The sequence below is a fragment of the Mastigoproctus giganteus genome, chromosome 10 (assembly GCF_048544385.1).
Source record: "Mastigoproctus giganteus isolate SK-2022 chromosome 10, ASM4854438v1, whole genome shotgun sequence".
NCBI lineage: Eukaryota > Metazoa > Arthropoda > Arachnida > Uropygi > Thelyphonidae > Mastigoproctus > Mastigoproctus giganteus.
The window spans coordinates 161874326-161887893 of record NC_143584.1 but is presented as its reverse complement, the minus strand read 5'-3'; the positions used below and the strand labels follow the sequence as shown (position 1 = coordinate 161887893).

Sequence of the window (13568 nt, the reverse complement as noted above, 5' to 3'; positions counted from 1 at the left end):
AAATCATTTATTAATATTATTTTTAAATATTTTTATTAAAATTATATTTTTATTTAAATTAAATTAAAAATATTTAATTATTTTAATTTATATTTTTAAATAATTAGGTTCATTGTCAATAACTATTAAATGTTATCAGTCGTAAATATGGTCATCTGTCGTTCATGTGTTATGCTTCAATTTAATGAAGTCTATCAGAGAGAAGGCTGATTTGCAAAGCTACATTCCTTGAAAATATGATTTTATGTTAAAATAAATTCTAATTAAAATTGTAAATTTATGTGGATTTGTTTATTTCAAATGTTGGAATCCTCTCTCAATTTTAGTCAATCCCATTATGTAACTTGATAAACTGGAGTTCTGAGTACCTTCTTTTTATTCCAATTAATCCTATAACATTTTCATCTAAGTTCTCAATGTTTAATTCTTTGAATGGTTATATCAAAAAAGAAGGGAAAAAATATTCCATTTATACTCTGTCATGACTACATAGGTCAAAGTGATTTACAATTAGCCATTTTGACAAGAATATTATCATTTACCATATTTAGCAGTCACATGTGCTTAAACCACAATCAACTCAAATGTGTACTGTAGCACTCTTGCATTGGCCACTTGGCAATGTCAGGCTGGCCAGAGGGCATTAAAGTTATCCGTTTGAGCTCACATGTGTCATCCACTATTTAACAGCATTATTCTCTTATCTGTCTCTCATGCATAATGTAATTTCTAGTTATTCAGCAGTATCAGTCTACCAAGAACAATATAAATATACACAAGCTACTAGGGAAAACATAGAATGGACCTCAAAGTTTATGGCCAGTGTATTGACCACTAGAATCAACTCTGTCTCTGAGTTGGTCATGGTTGGCAGTCTGATGAAATTATTCCTATGTGTTATGTAGAAAAAGTTTTTTTTTTTTGTTTTTTTTTTTTTAATGCAATAAAGGCCTGACACCCTTCATTGATTTTCACTGTTTTGAAATTGTGAACTGTGAAGTCGGAAAATTGAGCTCCTAGGAATGATAAATTCTTGGGAAAATTTTGCAGTCTTTTTGACTTAACATATTAAACTGTCTTCAGTAAATAGTTTAATAGTCTTAATCACATTTGTTAGCTTATTTTTAAATTTAGCTATAGATTTTGAAAGTTACGACTTAATATACATAGATCTTTTGTATCGGTGATTTCACATGGATATCATATCTCATCATTTCTACTGTAGCGATAGGAGAATTCTAGTGTTTTAATTGTTTCAATTGTGGTAAATAGGTATCTTGATAACTCGAACCACGTAGGTTAGTATTAGCAAGTAATTTTATTATCTATTATAATAAACATAACTTTACAAAAGTAACAGTATAGCATAGTACATATAATGTAAACTTGGTGGGCTAGTACGTATTATTACTGCATAACTGGTTAATTAGAGCAATATCATTATTCATTTAAGTATATTATTTTAATGTAGTATTCCTAATTGAAGAACTGAAGGGGCAATTCTCCTACAAATCATGGGTAGAAGAAATGTGCTGTTTGTGCAATGTTTGCAGATCTTTCTGGAACAGAAATGATATAGCTGGCGGGGCATGATGATGATGTCTTGTATCTGCTCGGTGCAGAAAGTGTGAAGAAATGTGGTGCCAGCTCAGCTTTGTAATAGCTGGGCTAGCCTTTGTGATCATAGCTTGAGAAGTAGGGTGGATGCACTCAAAGGTATTAAAATGGGGGGGGGGGGGGGGGGCATCAAGCACTCAGCTTCCCAACTCAATGCCAGAACTGATATTTGAACATCAGGCAGCCCAGTGGTAACCCCCAGGGCAAAACGTGCTGGTCTCACAGGAGTTAGCTATTGTTGGTGACTCTATCGTAGGGAAATATATTGTTGAAAAAAGATAGGTGGAATAGGACTGGGACAGTCTGTCGGGGGGGGGGGCAAAAGTTGAAGACTTTGTAGAGCATATACCTTCTTTTAAGGGCACAAAAGGTGGTATTGTTCACGTTGGCACTAATGATATTAAGAGTAGGAGATTTACTGCCTACAGGGAAAGTAAAGGGAAATGTTGAGAAAAATCGTGAGTTAGAGTTGAATTTGAAAGTGTCTGCAATTCTGCCTAGACACAATAGGAGAGAGTGTATGATGAGAGCCTTGTCAGTCAATTTGCCCTTGGAGAGATTGCGCAAGGCTCATCGGGTAGAATTTTTCTCAGTGTAGTCTGTACTTGTTAACAGGAGAGACTGCTTCTATAGGGATGGGATACACTTAAATAGACAGGGTTCACAGATATTCACTGATGCTATTGCGGCAGCATTAGACGAGTCAGAAAACTGCTAGCTTTGGGGAGATACAGACTAATAGATTAACAATAGCCACAGACGGTGGTGAAAGTGATTCTTGCACTGTTTCTATTGGAATATGCAGCAGCCTGAAAAGCAAGGTGCTGGGGATTTCAAGGCCTGCTGTGAGTCATCGTGAAAGAGGTAAATACATGGGCTGTATTCAGGTAATTAAGAGTAAGAACAGGTGCATGGGCACCAACTAGGAGCATAGTAAATAAAATCTACTGAATTTGAAGGGCTGGTCATTAAACGCAGTCATTATGGGGATATAAAAACATCGTGTTACTCGGATATAAGGGATGCAGAATTTGGATATGGGGAGTAAATTTGTACAGAAAAGGCAATACATCCAGTTGACATGAGTAGTCATTGCAACGTTGAGTCAGTTTGGTGTGATATAAGCACTGGGAAAACAAAAATTACAGTAGGAGTGTGTTATAGGCATAATGACTACAATGAACAACTGTACAGAGAAATAGTGGGCCAGTAAATCAGAATGTCAGAATATTGATGGATTTCAACTTTCCAGATAGTGACTGAAACTTGTGGGATGGCCACTCACAAACTAGCAAGGCCTTTGTGGATTTATTGGATGACTTTTTTCTACAGCAGCATATTAGAGAGGCAAGAAGAGAGAATAATACTCTTGATCTGATTACCAGCAGGCAGTGATTATTTATTCCTTATGAATCTTCAGATAAAAGAACCACTAGGTGGCAGTGATCACAATGTATTGATGTGGGATTTACTTAAAGATATAAGTACCATCATCATAAGACATATGCAATCCACTGTAGGATGAAGGCATCTCCACCAACTTTCCAGTTCCTTCTGTTTTGTGTAATGGCCATCCATTTACTACTAACGAACTCGTGAATTTCATCTGTCCATTTCCATCGTTGTCTTCCACGTTTTATTTTAGCTCCTCTTGGGTACCATTCTGTTATTTTCTTAATCCATCTGTCATCATGTCTTCGAGCTACGTGTCCTGCCCAAGATGATTTCAGTTCTTTGTTTTGGTAAGAATGTCCTTTACTTGAGTTTGCTACCTAATCCATGTGTTTCTCTTCTTATTTAACAGTCTGATTCCTAATATAATTCGTTCCATTCTTCACTATATAGTTCTCAGCTTCTTCCATTCGTTTGGCGAGTGCCCAAGATTCACTTCCATAAGTCATGGTGGGGAGTATACATTGGTTCATTATTTTACGTTGCAGACAAATTGGGATATTGCTCCTCAGTATGTGACTATATTTCCAGGCTATCCATCCAAAATTTATTCTTCTCTTGACTTCCAGCCATTTATCATTATTATAGCTAATGACTTGTCCCAGATAAGTATATGACTCCACCTTTTTAATTACTGCTCCTTCAATCATTATATCCCTTTCTGTGGCATACTTGTTTATCATTACTTTTGTTTTAGCCATATTCATCTTTAGTCCAAAATCCTTACTAACTCTGCATAACTGATTAAGATTTTCCTCTAATTCTTTGGGATCGTGGCTTATGACCACAATGTCATCTGTAAATGGTTTAGGTACTCTTCGTTCACATTGACTCCTTTCTGCGACCAGTCTAATCTTCTGAAAGCTTCCTCAAGGGCAGCAGTAAACAACTTCAGAGATATTGTGTCTCCTTGTTGAACTCCTTTTTCAATTTTAAATTTGCTACCGTCTTTGTCTAGTCTAATAAAGGAGGTAGCACTCTCATATATTTTCTTCAAAATCATAATATATGATTTTGAAGAAAAGAAAATCATATGTGCCTTGGGGTATCTATGCCTTGTCTTTCGAGTGCCCGAAACATTGCCTTATGCTGTATGGAATCAAATACTTATTCATAATCCACAAATGCCAGGTATAATTACCCCAGGGGCTCACATCTGGAGAGTATGGGCTTGGTGCACCCAGGGGTCCCAAGCTGAATATCATCATTTTCTTTTTCTTGGTGATTCCCTTCTACTTTCTCTCTCTCTCTCTCTCTCTCTCTCTCTCTCTCAGGTAATTCTGAAATTTTTTTTGGCTGGTGCAGCATAAGCCTCAGGCTTCCTTGCACCATATGGCTAATAATAATGGTGTTTTATATTCATTTGCTTTCTCTGTTAGCTGTGATATTATGTGAAAGTGATCCATAGCTGAGAATCCTGTCCTAAAGGCAGCTTGCTCTTTCGATTGATTCTCATCAAGTATTCTTTCTAATCTGTTAGTAATGTCCTTGTGAACAACTTGTAGATGTAGATGTGGGATAACAAGCTAGTTGGTCTGTAATTTCCAATTTCTGATTTATCTCCTTTCTTATACAGCAAAACTATGATTGCATTATTCCACTCCTTAGGCATCACACCTTTTCTAATGCATTTTGTGGAGTCTTGCCAGTTCCTGTGTCATGTCTCTTCCTCCCAATTTTAACAACTCTACAGTAACTTCATCTTCCTCTCCCCCGGGGCTTTCTGATTCTTCATTTTCTGTAATGCATGTTCTACTTCATTAGGAAGGATATCGGGTATGTTGTGTGTGTGTTACTAATTTGTGATCCATCTTCCCCACTGCTAGCATCATTCCCTCGCTCCTTGTATAATTCTCTATAGTAGTCTTCTGCTATTTGAATTATGCCTTCTCTGCTATTTATAAGTACACCATTCTTCGCTATTCTTCAGTTTCAGTATCATTTGTCCTTCTGTATTCCTGCTCGTGGCTGCTTATTTAAGTCCTTTGTTTTCCCTTAATGCTTGTTCTACTTTTCTTGTGTTAAATCTTCTTATGTCCTCTCTGAGCCGTTTTCTAATGGCTTTGCATAACTCAGTATACTCAATTGTATCCTTGTCAGTGTTTATTTTGCTCTTCATTTGTCATCTTCAGTTCACCTTGACTAATTTTTTCTTCTTTAGATTTCTTTTTACTTATAAGTTTCTTAGGCTTTATCACTTTCAGAAAGTTGTAGTATTCCTCATCAATATTTTGTTCTTAGGTTCCAGTACATCCTGCTTTTTCTCCTCGTCCGTTATCTCAAAGACCTTCGTATTATTTACTCGAGTCAGTTTTTTCCTTTCTTTTCTTACATCTATATCAAGTGTGTATCTTACCATTCTGTGATCACTTCTAACATTTACCTTGTTAATCCATTTGGGCTCTTCCATGTTCACTTTCTGTTCACCCTTTTCTTGAAAAAAGTGTTCATTACTGACATTTCTCGAGATTCTGCAAATTCCATAAGTCTTTCTCCTCTTTCATTTCTTTCACCAATTCCATAATTTCCTATAGTTCCCCTTTCTGCGCTATTTTGTCTCTTTCCAACCTTAGCATTGAAGTCCCCCCCCCCCATAATGATAGTGTAGTGGATTTTCTGCTCATCCAGAAGACTCAGTTTTAGTGTACATTTCTTCAATCTCTTCATCATCGCGGATCGATGTTGGTGCATAAATCAATATAACCTTTAGCTTGTACCACTTAGAAATCCTGAGTAGTAATGCTTTTCTAATGCATTTTGTGGACATGTCTTGACACCCTTGGTGATGTACTTTTGAATTCCAAAATGTTGTTTTTTATATCTTTATGGACCAGAAAGCTAACTCCACCTTTGCTCCTTTCACTGTTCCATTGGTGCACAGCAGATTTCCACTTGATAAACTTATGAGTCATTTCTTCTTCTTGTTTCAGCCAAACCGATGACATTCCAATTCTATTTTCTAATTCCTTTTCCAGCTCTAATATCCTATCTTCACCGATGAGTGATCTTACGTTATAACAGGCCAAGTTCAGTTTCCGTGCATGGCAGCCTGGTCGTACCCAGAGATTCTTAGCACCTTCTGCTTCCACTCTGATCCTCTCGCTGCTGTAAGAGGGGGGAGTGAAAGCTGCTGGGGACTGAGGGCCATTTGTTTTGTTGTGCTGTCATATGCTGGAGGGTTTGGTCTTTTCCTCTTCACGCTGACCAGGCGTCTTGAAGAGAACCACTCTACATATTCGTTGCCACCTAAGTGATGTAACAGGGCTTACCGTCGAGAAGGAGAGCATGAGTGGATTTTAGGGAGGCAGGCCAACCAGACTTCTCCTAAATCTTCTGAAATAGAAAGATATTGGATCCATCAGTGTTTTGGACTGAGTGTTTGATAATTCACAGAATGCCTGTTCCCCTCTAAGCCAAGTACCATCGAGGGTAAAGGGAAGGGTTTTTCCTTTTGTAAAGGCAACTACAGTGATCTCAGATAGGTCTTAATTTCTATACAGTGGGACCAACTGATGATGTTACCATCAGAAAATTCTAAATGCGAAGCATTCCAGAAAATAATCACAGAAGCTGCTAGGCTTTTCATACCAACTAAGAAATACTATTCAAAGCTTAGACCTTAATGGATGTCAGGTGAATAATGAGACTCATTTTAGAGGAGAAAAATGTATGGGATACATATAAATTATACGTGATAGTGAAGCCTATGGTAGATATAAACTGGTCTGCAATCAAGTCACAAAGGATGTTAGGCAAGCAAAGGCAGATTATGAGAAATCTTTAGCATTAGCATTAGTAGAGGCATTTGATGCAAGAAAGCAAGCTTATGCAGCATCAGCCAAAAAAAAAAAAAAAAAGAAACCACTTCCACTTCACCCCTCTGTTCGTTCAAAATACCTGTCCAGCTGAGCCTTAAACTTATTTAGGCTATCAGCTTCCACGACAAGGGATGGAAGTCTGTTCCACAAAAAACCACCCACTGGCTAAAGGCAAATTTCCGCACGTCTATCCTACATCTGTCTTTCCTCAATTTGAATTTATGCCCTCTCAGGTGATTATTCTGAGCGAGAGGAAGAATCCCATCAGCATTGAGCATGATCAAACCATTCAAGGCTTTATACACCTCTATCAGATCACCTCGCTGGTGCCTAGTCTCCAGACACTGTAATTTGCAAAACTTAAGCCTTTCTTCGTAAGAGCACCCCTTTGTTCCATTCACTAATCTTGTTGCCCTTCTCTGTACTCGTTCCAGCAGCTCTACATCCTTCTTGAAATGAGGCCTCCAGACCTGTATACAGTACTCTAGGTGTGGCCTGAACATTGCTTTATACAAGAGAATAATCACCTCCTTATCCCTGCTAGAAAAATTCCTATATATCATTGACAATACACCATGAGCTACTCTTGCAGCCCGTCTGCACTGCTCAGATAACTTCATATCTGCCTGCACAACCACTCCCAGGTCCCTTTCATTCTCTACCACTGTCAGTGTAGTACCACAGAGTTGATACGTTGCTCTGGGGTTGCTGTTTCCCATGTGTAGTACTTTACATTTGTCAATGTTAAACTTCATTTGCCACCTCTCGGCCCATCTGCTCAACCTTTCCAGATCCTGTTGCAGCAGCATAGTGTCAGTAGTGTCCTTGACAACCCTGCCTACCTTTGTATCGTCTGCAAACTTTGACATTAAGCTTGATATACCATCATCAATATCATTTATGAATACAGAAAACAATAATGGACCCAACACTGAGCCCTGAGGGACTCCACTAATAACATTAGTCCACGACGAGCAGTGTCCATTGATTACCACTCTCTGTCTTCTCCCCCTCAGCCACCCCTTTATCCATAGCAGCAATTTGCCTCCAATGCCACACTGCTCCAATTTGTGCAGCAGTCTTCCATGTGCAACAGTATCAAAAGCCTTTCTAAGATCCAGGTATATAATATCAAAGTTATTCCCTGCATCCAGTTCCTTTGTGACTGTATCATAGTATCCAATCAAATTGGTCAGACAAGACTTCCCCTTAACAAAACCATGCTGTGTCCGAGCTAGAACTGAAGTCTTGTCTAAATGATCCTGCAGTGCTTCTTTAACTAGTGCCTCCATTAATTTTCCTGGAACAGAAGTTAAACTCACAGGTCTATAATTACTTGTGTCAGCCTTTGATCCTCCTTTGTGAATTGGGGTCACATTTGCACATCTCCAGTCTGTGGGTACCTCCCCTAAGTCCAAGGAAGCTCTCATAATTATGGCTAAGGGTTTGCTTACTTCCTCTGCTGCCTCCTTTAATATAACTGGATAGATCCCATCCACCCCGGGTGCCTTTCTTGTGTTTATCTTCAACAATTTCTCCTCCACTTTCAGCTAGAGTTGAATACACCTCTGGCTTTCCCCTCGCTAAATAACTCCTCATGTGTGAATGTCGATGCAAAATATTCATTTAGTTTGTTAGCTACCTGAGCAGGATCATTAACAGTTGACCCATCCATCAATATCAAGTGGACCAATCTGATTCATCTCCTTCCTTCTAGAGTTTACATAAGTAAAGAACTCTTTGCTGTTTTTCTTTGCATCCCTTGCCAAAGATTTCTCGTAATCTGCCTTCGCCTGCCTAACCTCCTTTGTAACTTGGTTACAGATCAACTTGTATCTATCATAGGCTTCTGTGTCATGTGTTAATTTGTATGTATCCCATGCATGTTTCTTCTCTGCCATATGCCTCATCAGTTCATCTGACATCCATTTAGGCCTAAACCTTGAACAGTATTTCTTAGTTGGTATGTAAAGCCTAGTAGCTTCCAAGATAAGTTCTTTGAATGCTTCCCATTTTGCATTTGCTGTTGGTAACATCATCAGTTGGTCCCACTGTATAGAATTTAAATACTGTCTCAGTCCATCGTAGTCGCCTTTACAAAAGCAATAACCCTTCCCTTTACCCCTAACGGTAGTTACCTCTTTGAGTAAATTTCACTTCAGCACACTGTGATCACTGCCACCTAGTGGTTCATTTATCTGCAAATTCTTAATGCATGAAGAATCACTGCTGATAATCAAATCAAGAGTATTCCTCCCTCTAGTTGCCTCCTGAACATGCTGATGTAGAAAACAATCATCCAATAAATCCACAAAAGCACAAAAGCTTTGGCAAAGGATGCAAAGAAAAACAGCAAAGAGTTCTTTTCTTACGTAAACACTAGGAGTAAGGGGAAGAACCACATAGGTCCACTTCATATCGATGGTTCAGCTGTTGATGAATCTGCTCACATTGCTGACAAACTGAATAAGCACTTTGCATCTGCATTTGAGGAATTCTTTAAGGGAGTTGATGTCAGAAGTTTATCAAACTTTACCAGGGAACTAAAGGATTTTGTAATAACTGAGAGGAAAGTGGAAGAGAAATTGCTGAACTAAATGTAAGAAAGGCACCTGGTGTGGTGAGATCTATACAGTCATATTAAGGGAGGCTTGTTATTTATTGTTATTTGGTTTTTAGAATCATTAGCAACTAAGGCCATATTGCTCCGGGATATGCGGTGGTCATTCCCTGACCTTTCTGCATCTTCCGTATTTGGTGGTGACGGGCTCGAACCCCGGTCTAATCAAGAAGCGTGTGCTACGCACTGCTGCTCCTTCCCACCTGGCTATGGAGGCGCCTATTGAGGGAGGTAGCAAAGGAAGTAAGCAGATCCTTAGCCATAATTATGAGAGCATCCTTATTCACAAAGAGGGAATCAAAGAGTGACATGAGTAATTATACACTTATTAGCTTAACTTCTGTTCCAGGAAAAATAATGTAGTCACTAGTTAAAATAGTTAAAATGTAGTCACTAGTCACAGTATGTTAGGGGTCCAATTAGCAGGACTGTCTAGACAGGAATCGTAGACTAATGTTATCAGTGGATTACCGCAGGGTTCAATGCTGGGCCCATTATTATTTTCTGTGTTTATTAATGATATTGATAAAGGTATATCAGGCTTAATGTCTAAGTTTGTAGATGATGCAAAGGTTGGCAGGGTGGTTAATGACAGTAATGGCAGAATGCTACTGCAGCAGGATCTATAAAAATTAGGCAGTTAGGTTGAGAAATGGTAGTTCAGGTTTAACACTGACAAATGCAAAGTACTGCATATAGGTAGCAGTAATCCTAGATAAATCAGAAATCATGGGTAGCAGCAATCCCAGATTAAAGCAGACATGATTTCTGTTTAAATCCGATATAATTGAGAATACTGCACTAAATTAATATACTTAAATGCAATAATAACGTTACTCTAATTCACTAGTTATGCCTCAATAATACATACTGGCCTATCAAGTTGACGTTATATGTATTACACTTACAAGTTTATAATAAAGCATAGTACATAAAGCACTGTATGTTGTCCTCATCTACTTTATTATCTATTATAAGTTTATTATAGTAAATAATAATTTTTTTTACTAATGCCAACCTTCGTGATTCAAACTATCGAGATATCTATTTACCACATTAAGACACTAGAATTCCCTACCACACTCTACAGCAGAAGTTACAAGATATGATATTCACACCAAATCACCCATAGAAAGATTCTATTTATATTAAGTCATAACTTACAAAATCTCTACCTAAATTTAATAAGCTAATGCAAACGTGATTAAGATTATTAAACTATTTATTGAAGATAATGTAATATGTTAATTAAGTCAAAAATACGTCAAAAGTTTTCAAAAAAATAATTCCCAGGAGCTTGAAATTCTTCGACTTTGCAGTCTTGCACTTTTATGCTGAAAAAGGAATGGAAAGCAAAACAGACTACTTTACTCCTATTCCACCTGCCTCTCCTTGACCCTCCATCTCCACCCATGATTCTGCTGCCACTCTTGAACCAGCTTCTATCACATCCTCACTACCACCACTGATACTGTATGATAAGGACAGTAGTAATAATGGTATTAATGGCTCCAAGGGTGCACTTATAACCATAGCTGTATTACGTCTGTAGAAGTATGTTCGGGGTCCAATTAGCATGTTGTGTGGGGCTGAAAAACCCTGGGGCGCCTCCGTAGCCAGGTGGGAAGGAGCAGCAGTGCGTAGCACACGCTTCTTGATTAGACCGGGGTTCGAGCCCGTCACCACCAAATACAGAGGATGCGGAAAGGTCAAGGGAATGACCACCGCATATTCCCAGAGCAATATGGCCTTAGTTGCTAATGCTCCTAAAAACCAAAATAACAAACAATAACAACAAACAGCTGAAAAACCCTGGAATAACTGAGGAGGAACCCTATACTTTTCACCTGAGACTGCTAACTACAGCCTCGAATGAAGGACTTTATGGAAATTCCTCCAGTCGTTGACAGGAATCAAACCCAGATGGCAATGTATCTTGCCAACTAGGCTTCCACGGAGGTGTTGTTATCTGATAAGGATAGCCCTATGTTGTCAACCTCTGTGATGTCACTCCATCATCACCTATTGTATAAAATCTCTACTACTGCCTCCACTCATCTACCAAAGCCAATGTGTCTGCTATTATCAGTAAATACTGTTCTCATCTATTTTAATAAAAAATACTGTTTTGATTTGTTTTAAATTTTATAAAATAAAAATAATGATTAAATGTAATAAAATTGCATATTGTACTGAAACTGGGTCTGGGACGTTCCTTTTTGAGTTGTGGAATTTATCTTAATTTTTCACTATTTTTATGTGATTTCCATTTGGCTAAGATTTTCAGGAGTGCATCCCTCACATATATCAAGAACCTCCTTGTATTTAACCAACTACTAATCATATATAAAGTATGTAATAGTACTCATAACTGTTATAATTATTTTGACAGTCCCATCTTACTGTTATAATTACTTTGACAGTCCCATCTTACTGTTATCACTTTTCTCTTCACTTCCAATGTAAAACTTTCCATTTTATAATACACTTGAGCACTGATCTGTTCTTTTATCAGCCATTTTTAAAGATGAAATAAACCAAAAATGTCTGAAAAAATCATTAAAAAACAGAAATTTGGCACAACTAAATACCATGCAGATCACGCTGCTATAAGTGTATTTTTAAAAACATTTTAAAAAGTTCTTTTTGCATCAATGACATTATGGTTTAATTTTTAAAATAATTTTCACATTCGTGTAAATTTCATTATTTTTCCTGGGTTTTAAATTTTTACTGTTTAATTAAATATAATAAAAAAAAAGTGCAAGTCGGACTGCCATAAGTAATAATTTGGATGGAAATTTGTTAATGACATAAGCAGATTGATATAAGTCAAGTAGCATGTGTCTGTGTCTTAATTATATCTTCTTCTTTACCATATGGCACCTCCGTAGCCTGGTGGGCAGGAGCAGCAGTGAGTAGCACACGCTTCTTGATTAGACCGGGGTTCAAGCCCGTGATCACCAAATACGGAGGATGCGGAAAGGTCAGGGAATGACCACCGCATATCCCCGGAGCAATATGGCCTTAGTTGCTAATGTTCCTAAAAAAAAACCAAATAACAAACAACTTTACCATATCTGATTACTAAAAAACCAACACTACATTTGAGGTATTCACTCTGAATAATTTTCAAGAGAAAAATCTACTTTAGATATAATTTTTATGCTAGAAAGTTTCTTAGTCTTATCATAGCATAGTCTTTATTTATTTTTTTATTTATTTTTCACTAAATAGGTAGAAGCGTTTCACTTCCACCCCTCTCTTGGTTAAATTTGTTATCACTGGTGTTGGCTGCTATCTGTTCATTATTCAATATATATAGAGGTATTTCTGGACTGAATGAATCCAGCATGGAGGTAAGAAATAATATAATTTTTCATATTTCTCATTTTTATCATTCCTTTCCTTTACAAATCTTCACTATCTAGTTTTAAAGATAAAGTATAATCATTTATTCTTTTTCTTTATCTTAAAAATCAATCAGTAACTCTAAATAAATTTTCATTTTACTTGCCAACCAGTTCGGTATAAGTTGCCATCCTCCTCATCCACTACGTCTCCCACCACCACCACAAAATCTTATATATAAAATTATTCTCCAAATGTTTTCAAAAGTTTTTTCCTGAAAAATAAATGTACAAATGGAATGCTATCACCATTCTGTCTTTATTCAAATGATACAGTCACCTAAATTTTTGCTGATTTCTTATACGAAAAATTTGAAGAGTGCCAGGTAGTGCCCCTTCAGGATGCCTTGGATAGGCTCTGAGGATGGTCAGAAAAGTGGCAGCTATTTCTTAATTTGGAATACTATGTCCAAGTAAACAAAATCTTTTTAAGATGTGACCATGCTTTAAAAAATAAAACTTTAGACTGGGTTATAGGAATTTTTCAATCAACCTCCTAACATAGAAATCACATAGGTTGTTTTTCTTTTTTGATATATATGGACTTTATTTTTATTATTTATCTTTTATATATTTTTTGATTATTTATCTATTTATTTATTTTTATTTTTTATTTTATTATTTTATTTTTTTTGTTTCTTTGCACCATAC

General features: G+C 37.1%; 1 protein-coding gene across 1 annotated transcript in view; it reads left to right on the top strand.

The window, feature by feature from the left end:
• Positions 1–13568, top strand: part of LOC150079434 (vesicle-trafficking protein SEC22a-like) — a 115543-nt gene that overhangs the window by 77536 nt on the left and 24439 nt on the right. The window contains exon 5 of the mRNA XM_090383067.1: positions 12745–12866. Coding sequence (XP_090239193.1) covers positions 12745–12866 — 122 coding nt within the window. The remainder of the gene's footprint in view (positions 1–12744; positions 12867–13568) is intronic.